Genomic DNA, 15,623 nt, shown 5'->3' on the forward strand with positions numbered 1-15,623 from the left:
CAAATTCAACCTTCCATCAGTTCAGAGGAGAAGAGTTAAGTTTTCAACCTCCAGGCTCAAAATACAAAGCTACAAAATATGATATCAGCACAGTATAGCGATTGAATTACATTTGTTTACACGAAATTTTCAAGAAGTGTTCAACATTGAGAACAGCTCAAGACTGCTGCAGTTGAAGAAGGTATCTTCAAAAACACATATTTCAATTCATGAAATCGAGTTTGAAAGTTGAGAAGATGGGAGTGTAATACTAGGTGCATAGGGAATGCATAAAAGCTTGAAGTAAAAAAGGTGGAGATTATTACAGCTAACTAAATGTTAGTTGGGTGTAGCCCCCAAAATGCAAAATAGTTTTGGTAAAGTTGGTCCTTCCTTTCAATGATGTTTGCAAATTGTAAGTCAGGAGTTTTAAAAAAATCTATAATTCTGGAAGATTCTCTGAAATAACATTGGAAAGTGAATAGTTTTAATGCCACTACTGAAACATTAGAGTTGAGCTACAGTGAGATTATCTTCATGATTCTATTAAAAGTTTAAGTAACCAAGTCTGGAGATATAGATTTTGGAAGTGTTTAGCGATGGTAATTATCTTCAGGCTCTTAAATCTACTACCAGCAATATTTGTAAGCAATGTTAGCCAGACCTCTGTATTGCATGAAAATGATTCATCTTTTCTAAGATTGTGTAAGCAGTCAGAACGAATTGTGAATGGCCAGAGTCATCTTTGCAATAGTAATTTAAAGAGATTTGGTTATCATGTCCTTTCTCTTTGATTTTTAAGACTCTAAGGTCTAAGGCCGATGCTAGCATTTTTTCCGTTAGAAATTTCTGGCTTGAGGAAATTGGAGACCCAGTTACCGCTGAAAATTATTTGAGCAATTGAGCTCCAATTATATCTGCTTGCAATATAAATTATTACTGGATAAGAATTTTGTGCAGTTCCAGTGGCTAGAATACATGACCTTTGATTTAGGTAATTTCTGGCAGCTACTAAACAAGAGATTGAGACAGATTGTTCATTTGTCTAAGAGACTAGCATTGTGACAGGGTCAAATCCCAGCACAATCATTGAACATTTTTTAAACTTTCATTTCTACATGTTTGCAGTATCGGATTCATTCATTTATCTTATAAGGCCTTATACAGTTAATTATCATATATACAGATTGAAAACCAGGCAAAGAACATATAAAACATATAAGACAGTTGCACTGAGTCAGGGTATACTTTTAGATGCGTTGTTCACACTGGATTACAATACCTTTTTTTCCTATTATGTATATTTTATTTTGTACTATGCATTTTTTCCTTATAAGAGAAAACTTGCAATATTTAAACTTGTGTGCCTGAGTTACTTCATTTAACATTATGGTCTTAAGGTGCATCCACTTTCCTACAAATGACTCAAGTTTATCACTTTTATGACGGAGTAGTACTCCTTTGTGTATAAATACCACATTTTTAATCCATTCATCTGTTGATGGATATGTAGGCTGTTTCCAAGATTTGATTATTGTAAATTGTGCTGCTATAGATGTGAGATTGCATAATTCACTGTGGTGTAATGTCTTAAACTATTTTGAAGGACCCTAAGAAGGGAATAATTAGATCAAACAGAATTTCTAATTTTAGTTCTATGAGGCATCTCCATAGTGTTTTGCATAGTGGTTGTATCAATTTACAATCCCACCAACAATGAAAAGGGATTCTTTTCTCCTCACAGCCTTGCCAGCATTTGTTATTAGTTGATTTCTCTTTTTTTTTTTTTTTTTTTTTTTTTCCTCATTGAATTTATTGGTACTTTTTAGGTACACTGTACAGTTACATTCATCATTGGGATCTTGTACCTTTACATGACAGGTCTCGGTTCTCATTTTTTCCCTATATCCCTGCCCTCCCTTCACCCCCTCCTCCCTTCCCTATTTACAAAAACTTTATTTCCATTTTTTAATTTTCTCATATTTTTTTCTTTTTCCTTATTTCCTTTCCCCTACCCTTCCCATTTCCCCTGCTCTTTTAGCCCTTTTCTTCCTATTTCACATTATCAATTATACCATTAGGATCTAATGTACAATTATAGTTTTTCACACCAGAGAAATTATTTGGTATTTACACATGTGTGACTTATTTATTTCACTTAAGAGTATATCCTCGATATGCATCCATTTTCCTATGAATGATTCTAATTTCTCATTCTTATGGCTGAGTAGTATTTGATTTTATAGAAAAACCACATCTTCTTTATCCAGTCTCCAACTGATGGGCAAATGGGCTGTTTCCAAGATTTAGCTATTACAAACTCTGCCACTATAAACTTAGGTGTGCGTATGTCACTGTGATATGATTCTTTTAACTCTTTTGGAAAGATACCCAGCAGAGGGATGGCTGGGTCAAATGGAACCTCTAGTCCCAGCTCTTTGGGGTATCTCCATATTGATTTCCATAGTGGTTGCACCAGTCTGCACTCCCACCAACATTAGTTGATTTCTTGATGGTAGCTATTCTTTCTAAAATGAGATGGAATCTCAAGGTTGCTTTAATTTTCATTATTTCAAATGGTGATTTTGATTATTTTTTTCCAGTATTTATTGCCCATTTGTATTTCTTCATCTAAGAAGTGTCTGTTTAGTTCAGATGCCCATTCTATAATTGAGTCTTTAAATTGGGGGGAGGTCTAATTTTTTGAATTCTTTATAGATTTTAGGTGTTAATCCTTTGAGGAATAGCTAGAAAGAAACTTTTTCTCCTTCTGTGCATTGTGTCTTTACGCAGAAGTTTTCTTTGCTGTTTAGAAACTTTCTAATTTGATGTGATCCCATTTGTTGATTTTTAGCATTATTTCTTTTGCAACCAGGAATTTGGTCAGGAAGTCTTGGTCTATACCCATGTCGTTATGGCTTGTATCTAGGTGTCTAGATGTCCCCTCAAAACTTCATGTGGTCGTAGGAGGGGCTTCAGGTGGTCAGATCTAGGGTTTGTGCTGCTGGGATCAAGAAGGATGTGGCACTGGGACTAATTCATAGTGCAATGCTAAGTTTGAGTGCTACTTGCCTTTAGGGGTAAGATATAAGGGACAGAAAGAGGATTGTCTCTAATTGTCACTGCTTCTGCTTTTGCTGTCTTCTGCCTGCTGTGAACTATTTCTTCTCCATGAAGCCCCTCTGCCATGCCTCTCTGGCTTGGAGCCAGATAATTAATGGACTGAAGCCTCTGCAAACTATGAGCCAAAATATACCTTTCCTCCTTCAAACTTTGGGTGTTGTGTATTTTGTCTCAGCAACAAGAAAAACTAAGGCATATGCCTTCAAGAGTTTTACCTATTTTATCTTCTAGCTGAGTGTTTCTGTTCTTACGTTTAGATCTTTGATCCATTTTTGTTCTGGTTTAGTACATGATGAGAAATATGGGTCCTAGGCTCAACCTATGGCATTCCCAGCACCATTTGCTAAAGAGGCTGTCTTTCTTCCAGCAAAAGGATTTCACTCTTTTACCAAAAATAACATAGCTGTGTGTACCTGGAGTTGTTTCTGTATCTTCTGTTCTGTTCCACTGATCCATGTGTCTGTTTTTATGGCAATACCAGGCTGTTTTTATCAGTGTAGCTTTGTAGTATAACTTGAAGTCTGGAATTTTGATGCCCCCTTTTGCGGAGAATTCCTTTCACTATTCTAGCTCTCTTCAGGTTCCAAATTAATTTTAGGATTATTTTATACAGTTCTGCAAGAATGTTATTGATCTTTTGATTTGAACTGTGTTAAATCTATATAACAGTTTTGGAAGTGTGGTCATTTTTACTATATTTGTTCTGCTTATCCAAGAACAGGGATTGTCTTTCCATTTTCTGTTATCTTCTTTAATCTCCTTTTCAGAGTACTATAGTTTTCACTGTAGAGGTCTTTCACTTTCTTGCATAGGTTAATTCCTAAGCATTTCACTTTTTATGTTATGAAGGATGTTGTTTTCCTGATTTCCCACTCCATGAATTTGTTATTGATGTATATAAATGCTTTTGATTTTTTAGTATTGACTTTGTACTACACTGTTACACTGCTGGATTTGGATATTAGTTCCAGTAGTCTTTTGGTGGAATTTGGGGGGTCTTCTATGTAGAGAATCACATTATCATTAAATAATGATAATTTAACTTCTACCTTCCCTATCCATATCCTTTTCATTTCTTTCTCTTGTCTTATTTCTCTAGCTAATGTTTCAAGAACTATATTAAACAGAAGTGGCAATAGAACACATCCTTGTTTATTCCTGGTTTTAGAGGGAAAGTTTTTAGCTTATTTCCATTTAATGTGATTCTGGATGTTGGTTTTTCTTTTTTCTTTTTTTTAATTGAGTTTATTGGTACATTTTAAGTATACAGTACAGTTACATTCATTATTAGGATCTTGTACCTTCATATGACAGGTCTTGGTTCTCATTTTTTCCCCTTGTCCTTGCCCTTCCTTCACCCTCTCCTCCTCTCCCCATTTACAAACACTTTATTTCCATTGTTTTGTTTATTCACATTTTTTTCTTTTCCCTTATTACCTTTCCCCTACCCTTCCCACTTTCCCTATACCTTTAGCCCTTTTCTTCCTATTTCGCATTGTCAATTATCTCATTAGGATCTTATGTACTATTATAGTTTTTCATAGATGGCCTTTATCAAGTTAAGATTAAGACTTTCTATTACTATTTTCTCAGCGTTTTTACTGGGAATAGATGTTGGATTTTGTCAAATGCTTTTTCATTGAGATGATCATGTAATTTTTGTTCTAGCTTCTCTTTATTTAGGGTATTACATTTATTGATTTGTGTATACTGAACCATCCCTGCATCCTTGGAATGAATCCTGCTTGGTCATGATGTATGATGTTTTTAAGGATTTGCTACCTTCTATTTGCCAGTATTTTATTGCAGATTTTTGCATCTGTATTCATGAAAGAGACTGGCCTGTAGTTCTTTTTTGTTTTGGTTGGGTCCTTTTCAGGTTTTGGAATCAGGGTAGTGCTTCCAAGAATGACCTTGGGAGTACTGCTTCCTTTTTAATTTCATTAAATAGTTTGAGGAGTATTGGCTTGAGATCCTCTCTAAAGTTCTTTTGAATTCAGTAGTGAATCTATCAGGACATGTGCTTTCCTTAGTAATTTGTTGTTGTTATTTCTTCAGTTTCACTGATGGATATTGGCTGATTCAGGATTTTTATATCTTCTTGGTTCAGCTTTGGTATTCATCTAGGAATTTATCCATTTCATCTGAATTTTCATTTTATTAGAGTACAGATTCTCAAAAGTAGTTAGTGATAATCTGGATTTCAGCAGAATCTGTTGTGATTTCAACTTTTCCATTTCTGTTTACATGGATTTGGGTGTTTCCTTATTTTGTTAAGACTAGCTAAGTGTTTGTCTATTTAGTTTAATCTTTCACAGAAGCAACTCTTCAATTCATTGATTCTTCATATTGATTTTTTAGTCTCAATTTCATTAATCTATGCCCTGATCTTTATAATTTCCTTCCTTGTATTAGCTTTGGATTTAGATTATTCTTGTTTTTTAGGACCTTGAGGTGCATCATGATTATTAGGTTATTTATTAGGTTATTTATTTGAGTTTTTTCTGTTTTTCTGTTTTTCACTACCATGAACTTCCCACTTAGGACTGCTTTCCTTGCATCTCATAAGTTCTGATATGTCATACTGGCAATATTGTTTGATTGTAGAAACTGTCTAATTTCTTTTTTAATTTCATTTGTGACCCATTGATTATTCAAGAGGGTATTGTTTAATTTCCATGTGTTTGCATAGTTTATGTGAATTCTTTTGCCATCCATCTCTACTTTCATTGCACTATGACCTAGTAATATGCATGACATAATTTCATTTTTTTTTCCCCATTTACTTAAGTGTGCTTTATTGGCTAATGTGTGGTCTATTTTGGACAAAATCCCACATGCTTCTGAGAAGAATGTATATTCTGTCTTTGGGTGGAACACTCTGTAGATATCTATTAGGTCCATTTGTTCAAAGGTTTGGTTCAACCCTGATATTTCTTTGTTGATTTTATCTGGTTGATCTGTCCATTTGCAACAGTGGGTTGTTGAGATTCCCCCACTACTATTGTATTGCTGATTATCTGATTTTTTTATGTGCATTAGTTTTTTTCTTAATTGGGTGTGCCAGTATTTGGTGCATGTATGTTTAAAATTTTAACTCTTCTTGTTGAAATGTGTTCCCTTAACCAATATATAGTGACCCTTCTTTGCCTATTCTGATCAATTTTGTCTTGAAACCTACTTTGTCTGAAATTAGGATAGCTACTCCTGCTTCTTTCTGGGTTCCTGTTGCATGGAATATTATTTTCCATTCTTTGATTTTTCATCTGTGAGTATCTTTTGTTTTTTGGATTTTGTTGTTGTTGTTGTTTGGTTGTTGTTGTTGTTAGCAGGGATCAAACTTGGTCCCTTGTGCTTACAAGGTAGGCACCAGAACCACTGAGCTAAATCCCCAGCCCTGTGAGTATCTTTTTAAATTAAATGTGTTTCTTGTATGCTGCATATTGTTGGGTTTTCTTTGTTGATCCATTCTGCCAATCCATGTTTTTTGATTAGGGAATTGAGACTGTTCACATTGATAGTTATCAGTGAGAGGTACTGACTTACTCCTGGTGTTGCATTATTTTCTTGCTGCTGATTTCCTCATCTCCCCCTTTTTGCAGAGCTGCTCGTACTGCCAGATGTATTAATTCTTTCTGATTTATTAACATTATTGACTTCATTGTCTCTTTCTATGATACCCTTGAGAATTTTTTGTATTACTGGTTTAGTGGTCATGCATTTCTTGAGGTGCTCCTTGTCATGGAAATGTCTTATTTCTCTGTCAGTTTTAAAGAAATGTTTTTTGGGACATGTAAGTTGGGATTGAAAGTTGTTATCTGTTAGGGTTTGAAACATTTCACTCCAAGCCCTCCTCACCTTTAGTGATTGTGTAGAGAAGGTTGCTGTGATTCTAATGGATTTACCTTAAGCTTATATTTAAATTTGTAGCTTAAAACAGGATTGAGGATGTCTTTCAGAACTTTGAAAGAATTTAAAAGGCCAAAACAGATGTTTCTATTTTAATAAAAGAATTGCTTAATTCAGTATACTACAAAGGATTGACATAATACCAAAGAAAACATCTTTAAGAATATCTGTGGAATAATAGTACTGAACTAACCATTTCAGACCTTTCTCTGAGCTGATATTTAGAAATGTAGTTGAAATGTGATTCTAAGTAATAAATAGCATAAAGAAGTGGTACGAATGGTATTTTCTGTAATGTGCCAAACTGGAGTATTTGTTATCCAAACACTTTTAACTTGGTGAACCAAAGAGATATAGCAATATATGGACTATTTCTATGGACTTTATTGTAGTACAATCTCACCCACTTAGATATGATTCATCCAATCTAAGTGAGTTGGAGTGAAAACTTTTAAGTATGTGGGTTTTCCCGTTTATCTGCAAGTGACATGTTAAAATAAAGTCTTATTCTTTTTTATCTAACATGATATTCTGTTCCTTATGTTCATGGGTGTGTGTGCAGATATTCACTCCAAGAGGAATATATTCATATTATGTCAAATTTGGCTTCTATGAATTGATTTTAACTTAAAAACAAAGAAAGAGCATGATGATGATTCACAAACACTAAATTAGGTTCTGATTTTACATTGGCCAGGAGAAACAACTACTACTGTACCTTCTTGTTGTGCACCTTGACCTCCATAACCTTGATGGAAGAGGCAGAATGAGCTCTCAGAATTGCCTAATTAGAAGTTTGAAGTCTTTTCAAATTTCTGTCAAAGCCCTTCCATCCCTACCCCATATCCTTTTTACATGGCAAGATTTTGCTTTAGTTTTCTGTACTTTTTTAAAGAAATCACTGAAAAAGCCCAAGTATTGCAGGGAAATCTAAAACATTGAAATCTCTATCTCTGCATGTGGTTTTGATATTTCCTTTTTGAACTTCAGCTTGACTTTGCTTCATAAGTTACATTTACCCTTCGATTCTTTTTTCATTACTTTCTTTCAAAAGTTTGGCTTTGTTGTTAATATTCCATGCAGATTTCTGTGACTTTTCTTGTTTGCTTTGTTTTCCTGGGCTCTGTAGGAGGTAAATATTCAGCAGGTTGAATGTGAAATCAGCCTCCCAACCGTCATTAGTCCTATCAGTGTTGCACATTGGATTCTTCCAGTAGAGATCTGGAAAACTATTACCTTTTTAGCTTCCTTTGCATTAGCAGCAGGAAAATGTAGAACAGTAGCCGACTTGCAGCTCTTTCAAGGATGTAGGTTATAACCCTTGATTCAAGTTAATGCTTGTTGATGTTATAACTTTTTTTTGAAGTTGACCCTTTTGGCCTTCCCCTTTATGCAGCCATGCATCATCCCCATCAAAAGAGGATTTGTAAAATTGTGTTTTGTTCTTTGAAAAATATGAAATTGCTTATAGATAGGAGCAAGCAGCATTTATTCAAGGACCTAGAGACCTCTGCTGGTTAAATGATTCATTGAGTGTTTTCCTGCTTTTGTTTATTCCTGAGAAGGTATGGTGCACAGCTTGACCTCAACAGAAGCAATTTCATTTTGAATTAAATTATGGATGATTTGAAATTTCACTGAATGAAGATACTGGGATCAACTCACCTAAAAGATATGTTAAGAATACTGAGCAGCATCTTCTAATTAAATACTGAGATCAACTCTCTTTGTTAGGGTTACATCAGTAAGCATTACCCTATAAAAATGCCTCATGAATGGATACTATTCCTAAATGAGAGCTGTGGTTCTCCCACATGGCTTTGGGCAAAAAGTCTACCTAATATAGTTACCATTTCAGTTAACAACATGAATTGTACTTGAGGCAAGATTTGATATTCGTGAAGACTTTTTAATGGAACATGGAATTATATTATTTCATCCATTGAACCCAAAGAAGGAAAAAAGTTTCTTCAGTTGAAATATGAAAAGTAAGATAAGTTTGGGTGTATGGCAGGGGGCAATATGAGAATTAGTTTCTGCTCCCAATTCATTTGTTAGACTCTGCAGACTTGATTTCTTAAGGTTTTGTAAAAACATGAATACTCGAAAGATTTGGGCTTGTAGGGCTATATTGTTGTGCATTGATTGTATCCTAGAAATATGGAATCAGTCAATAAGTAATGATCTCATATTTCTTCAAAAAGAAAAAAGTAACAAAGGTTGTGTATAATGTATGAGTTAAGTTGTGTTAATTAAGGACAGCTTACTCTCCTCAAACAAATGAGACCCTACAATACAGTGGCTTAAATATGAAATTTATTTCTCTCTTACCTAATCTCTCCAAAAATAAGGATGTGGAAAAGAACTTCAGGGACAGGAAAAAAACAAAAACAACAACAACAACAACAAAAAATAAGGATGTGGGTCTAGAGCTGATTTCCACAAGGTCATTCAAGGTCAAAGTTGTTATGTCACTAACTCCGTCCTATGTAGCTTCTATCTTTGTGTCCAGGGCTGTTTTTCTGGTATTATTGTTTTCCACACAATCATTGTGAAGGATCAAGAAGAAGCTGGGGCAAGTGTCTAAGTAAATAATATGGAAGTAATCATCTCCATTTTCACATACATACAGTTGGCATAAACTTTATCACAAGGCTTCCTGTTGCTGCAGACAAATCTGGACAAGCAGTGTGTAGCTGAGAATTCAGGAGCCCAGCCAAAGATGGTGGGGTGGTTATAGAGGCTTTTACCTACTAAACAATATAAAATAATAATACATATTCAAGGAGATCCATAGTTAATTTTGTTCTATGAATTAGGAAAGTTTTATCCATTCTGCCTTCAGTGATTAAAAAAAGACCAGCTATCTGAAGCACAGTGGTGTTCGCAGGAGGATATAGATTCCCTCACTGAACTTCTAGCCAGCCTTGATAGTTGTATAATGTCTGGGAAATAAATTGTATTAAAATCCTATTTTGACCTGTAATTGCATATGATAGACAAAGATTGAGTATACATAAAATATATGCCTTTTCTTTGCTTTTTGAACTGATATAGCTCAACCTAATTGGATTCAAAAAATAAACGATACCCATGTGGCTATGGAAGAAAAGGTCTTTTGGGAATGTAAAGCAAATGGGAGGCCCAAGCCTACGTACAGGTGGCTTAAAAATGGTGAACCACTGTTTACTCGGGTAAGCAAACTGATGGTAACTGTGTCTTAAGGATTGACTGCAGTGCTTAATATGGCCTTATTTGTGTGGAAACAAAAAATGGTGAGTTGTTTCCACAATAATGAACAACTAAATGTCATAAAGAGTGGAAAAATGAAAGTGAATGTAAATGGCAAATAAAAATTATAAATAAATCCAGGACTCTAGCCATGTCTGGCGATCTTCTATGCCAAATCTTTAATATTCCCTGGTTAACATTTCTAGCTTTACAATGAGAAAGTTACATAGAGGCCTGGAATATGTAATTTTGCTAAGATGCAAAGGAAAATGCATCCCAGGATATGCTACAAGAGAAGGAATATGATATATGAGTGCCCATCTAAATGGAGTAAGACTGACAAAGAAATCTAAATGAAGCATGGGTAGGATGAGAGGCACTCAGAGTGAGGAACAATTGTGTTCAATTTAATTGTCCTTATTGTGTTTTCCTACTGAACTTCAAATGTTAACTGAGATTTAACATTTTCCTTAGGCTCCAAACTGAGAGCCAGTTTTTCACACTTACAGTCTACCCCACCCCCACCCCCCAGGACACTATGGAAAGAGGGCCTGCTCTGGGCCACAGGAAGAGAAAGGGGACTGTTTCTGCTAACCAGCTCTTGTCTCACACATTTCCTCTATCTCTGGAAGGTTTCTGCGGGCCTGTGATTCTCCCAACAATGAAATCTAAATCCATACAAATTGTTAGGGTATAAGTACTTAAGTAACTGGCATATTTCTTCTTTTATGTAAGGTAAGGGACAAGAGATGCCTACATTTGATCAGAGTATCCACTAAGCTAAATTATAACCCTGCAGCAAGCAGAAAGCCGGTACTTACTTTTTTCTTTTTTTAAATGGCAATTCTTTTGGACAGGAGGAGATTCTTTCTGATGCTACAGAAACTGACAAGTTGCACATTTTCAGGGTGACAAGAACAATCTCTTATACCATCCTGTGTCTTTGTGACCTTCAGATTGGCTACCAGCAGATGATCCTAAGATTAACTCAATACCACAGACAGCAGTAAAATGGACATTAAATTATTAATATATAATTTTTGGGTATACCTCAATTGATACTAAATATTTGACTCCGCTTTATCCAAGAAAATTACCATTGTTTGATCCTTCAAAATGTTTCCTGTTCATACTTTGAGTGTTCTAAACTCTAAACAATAAATTTAGCTCTATTTTCATTCTTCCCTCCCCTAGTTAGCACAAAGACTGAGATTAAAGGAACATTTTAAATTTCAAGTTCATCTATTTAGAGGAATATTAATCTGAATGGCTTTACTATTAATGAGAAGTCAAGAGAATCCTACAATTTAAGCTCCACCAATTGAAGTATTGGTTGTTCCATTTAGCATTTGATCCGCCACAGATTTAACTGACGTATATAGATTATATCGTATAAATAGTTTATATCATGGCTGTTTTCTTCCCATTAAGCTCCTTCCATAGAGTAGCAAAATTGCCTTAAGGTGTCAGTTGTATAAAAAGGTCATTGCTTTTTTCTTTTTTCTTCCACAGGATAGAATTCAAATTGAGCAAGGAACACTCAACATAACAATAGTGAATCTCTCCGATGCAGGCATGTATCAGTGTGTGGCAGAGAATAAACATGGAGTCATCTTTTCCAACGCAGAGCTTACTGTAATAGGTGAGTGTTTACACTGAAAAGAAAGAAAATAAATAAAAACTCAGTCACTGCACTAAGAAGCACTTTGCCAGGTATAAATTTTCAACCCAAGAGAAAATGTAAAGAAATCTTTAGGCCAAATATATTGCTCAAGAAACAAGTAATGCAGTCCACAAGCAATAAGAAGAGACCACTTTCTAAATTAACTTCTGGTGCCAACAGTGAGCAACACTGTCCCCTTTGCACTCTTTTTTATTCCTCTATAGATCATACTTCCGAGTTGAGCAGTTTCTGAAATATTTGGGTGTCTGCTGTGATCATTCTGATTTGGTGCTAACTTCAGCTTGGAGGAAGGACAAGATGGCGTGGTTTGGACAGGCTTATTTGAACAGCTGGCAGAATGAAAATTCTTGTTCTTCCAAGAATTTTCCACACTATGCACTAATGATCTGGACTCCAGGAGCACCGTTCCTCCCTTCCCCCCAGCCAGACTAACCTCTCTTTCTGCCAACTTATCAGCCCCTGTCTTCCATAGGCCGCCTCCCCATTGCACCTGCCTGAATGGCTTTTGCTTCTCTTCTCACTACTCCTTCCAAATCTCCATCCCTAGTCCCCATTGAGAATTCCTCAGGAAGTCATGCCAAGCCCCATGCTTGGGCCAACTCCTCCTATTACTGATATCTATACCATCTTGTACCAATCTTTTCTTATAACGCAGACCCTGGTTGCATTTTACATTTTTTGTGCAATCTTTCTTTCCCTCCCACTGTACTTTAACATCCTCATTATGTCATTTTCTTTTATTTATTTATTTTTGTGTGTGTGTGTGTGTGTGCATGTGTGTGTGTGGTACCAGGGATCCAACTCAGGTCCTTGCGCTTGCGAGGCAGGCCACCAAACCACTGAGCTAAATCCCTGGCCCTCATTATGTCATTTTCATTTCATCATTGTATCTCCAGACCGAACAACACAGTAAAGCACATAGAAGACTCTAAGTGCTAAATACATGTACAAATGAATGGGATGTTCAACAAATGAAAGAATTTAGATATGGTTTCATAGAATGGCTTAATGAATTGAGTAAATAGGTAATTGAAAGCACAAGTCAAGTGAATTAATAAACACATGAGCATTTTTTAAAAGACCAGTCATCAACCTGCATGTATCCTTTGAAAGATCTGAATTTGTCTATTATTCGAAAAGAAGAGATGACAGTAAAAATCTGAAAATACCAAGATAAATGTAAATGATTCTGTCATACCTCCTGTTTTAGAGGCTCTAAGCAGTAGTCCTTGACAAGAGCTTAGAAATGAATTTAAATAAGAGAAAAGCAGCACACAAAGGGAGTGGATTCACATATCTTGATAATTTGTCTAGAGTCAGCATCCTGACTTTCCCTTCTGCAAAGCACTCTTTGTGGCCTGGCATATAGATCTTACATATAGAAATAGGTACTCTCAAATTGAATGTGTTTTCATCGTGTGTAAAGCAAAACAGAAAGGAGACTTTCCCACAGTTGCACTTCTCACCTAGTTGTTTAGCTTGGTATACCGTCCTATCAAGGACAAAGATTTTATATCAGTTGCAGGATTTGGAACAGCTGCAGCCTTTTTCAAGGAGACTTAGAAACAGTTCTGTGCTCCTGGAACAAGCACCAGTCTGGCTTGGTCTACTGTAAGCGCAACCATTTTGGAAACTTCAGCACTTTATTCTCCCACAACATAAATTTTGAGAACAATAATTCTAGCTTCTCAGATAGGAGGATGGATCTACCTTCCCTAGATTTGTTGAGAATATTGGTTCTTGGAATTGAGCCTTTTGGAGTATAATTCAACACTGGAGATTGCTTAGGCGTTTCCCAAGAAAGAGATGTGTTTGTTCTCCATTCATTGTATGTCAGCTAGTTAAAAGAAAAACTGAAAGTGACAGGGCATGGCCTAACAAAATGAACCATGTTATACTAAAACTCTCTAGGTGATAGTTTGCCAGTTTATAAGTATGGGGACTCCCCCTTATAATTTTAGAATTATTATAAGTCTCTGTGTTAAAATAAGAAAATCTAATAGTAACAAATTACTACAATGAAGTGAGAAAAGCTTTTAAAATTTTTTTGTTTGGAACACCAGCAGAAAATAGCAAATGTCTGTCCATGGATGGAGAGATGGATGGATGGATGGATGCATACATGCATACATAGAGGATATACGTAATAGCTTAAAGCTACTCTTTGCACAGCCCTCCCTGTGCCTTTGTGTAACCAAGCCTGTGAGCTAGGAATCACTGTTCTGACTTTAATGAGATTTATGTCCACTCATTTTCTATTGGAATTAACCAACTCTAAACAAATTCTTTATCTGAGTTTTTCCTAATGAGCAAACTAGATGTCTTAGACTGTTCAAGCTGCAGTAACAAAAATACCATAAACTGGGTTCTTATAAACAAGAGAAATTGTATTTCATAATTCTGGAAACTGGAAGTCCAAGATCGGGTGCCAGCATGGTAAGGATCTGGGCAAGGGTTTAGAGTTAGTTCAGAGTTAGACTGCCAACTTCTCACAGTGTTCTCACATGGAAGAAGAGGCAAGGGTTTCTCTGTGGTCTGTGTTATAAAGCTCATAAACTCATTTATGAGTGTTTCACCTTCTTGACCTAATCATTTAAAGATCCTCACTACTGAATACTATCATCTTGTAGGTTAAGATTTCAACATATGATTTTGGAGAGCTCATGGGCATCCAGATCATACCATTATTACAGTGAAGCTGAGATGAAAATACCTGAGAAGTTCGATAACCAACCTAATTCCAACTATGTTTAACATGAAAACAGCAAAAACTCATCAGTTCATGATATATTCCAAATGAATAGTGACAACAGTAATGTTTGCAGGAATTTAGGAAGGAGAGTTTTGCAAATGGGTTGGACTTGCCAGCTGAACCTTGCACAGTTTACATGTGGACAAATAGGAAAAAGGGCCAAGAATGGGCCAGGTCCAAGTAAAAGGCCTCACAAAGGCTCAAAGTTACAAAATATCCATCAGAGTTTCTTACACATAGAGAATACTGAGTGCTTTTTAAAAAATTTCTACTCAAATGCATAAATCATGTGTGGGCAGAACTTAAACTTGGGAAATAAAGATGGAAAATTAATCAAGGATCTGTTTTAGAAATTTTAAACTGAAACCTTTAAAGTCCATTCTTTAAAATCCCATTTTGCTTTCTGAAACCTCACATTAATATATTTCAAGTGAATTGAAGGGCAGTTAAGTGTTGAGTGGGTAGATCCCTAGAGTCCCTCTTAAGTAAATGAGGGTAAAGGCATCTGACCATTTAAAAGTACAAATACGTTAATACTGATTAACTGAAGTAAAACATAATATGATGTTCCTTCCATAAGACACTTTGTCCCCTATGGAATACTATAATAGTCCCACTCTTTTGGGTCAAATAACTGATTTCTTATAATTTGTGTTAGAACTGTGATAAGGTTAAGTTATACAAAGAAACAGGATATGTCTCGATAAAGCAGAAAAAATATGCTAGTTTCAGCTACTGATCAAATATTAGGAACTCCCAATGCTGTAGAGAAAATCCCCTGACATGCTGGATAACAGCCCTAAAGTGATGAGTAAGAGATGGTCAGGAAGCATATATTCCATAGATATTTTCCTTTATCTTGTTTTATGTGTTCTGTCTGGGTATTTAATGTATGCATAATACCTATATTTAATGGATTGAAACTGCTAAATAACCTAGGTGCTA

At 35.6% G+C, this 15,623-nt stretch overlaps 1 protein-coding gene across 4 annotated transcripts in view; it reads left to right on the plus strand.

Moving 5' to 3' along the window:
• LOC104866129 (contactin-4) overlaps positions 1-15,623 on the plus strand; it is a 536,780-nt gene that overhangs the window by 363,841 nt on the left and 157,316 nt on the right. For all 4 annotated transcript variants that reach the window (XM_033756987.1, XM_033756986.1, XM_033756985.1 and 1 more), the window contains 2 exons: positions 10,069-10,205; positions 11,755-11,884. In XM_033756987.1, coding sequence (XP_033612878.1) covers positions 10,069-10,205; positions 11,755-11,884 — 267 coding nt within the window. The remainder of the gene's footprint in view (positions 1-10,068; positions 10,206-11,754; positions 11,885-15,623) is intronic.

The sequence above is a fragment of the Fukomys damarensis genome, unplaced genomic scaffold (assembly GCF_012274545.1).
Source record: "Fukomys damarensis isolate Sample0158 unplaced genomic scaffold, DMR_v1.0_HiC HiC_scaffold_28, whole genome shotgun sequence".
Lineage (NCBI taxonomy): Eukaryota > Metazoa > Chordata > Mammalia > Rodentia > Bathyergidae > Fukomys > Fukomys damarensis.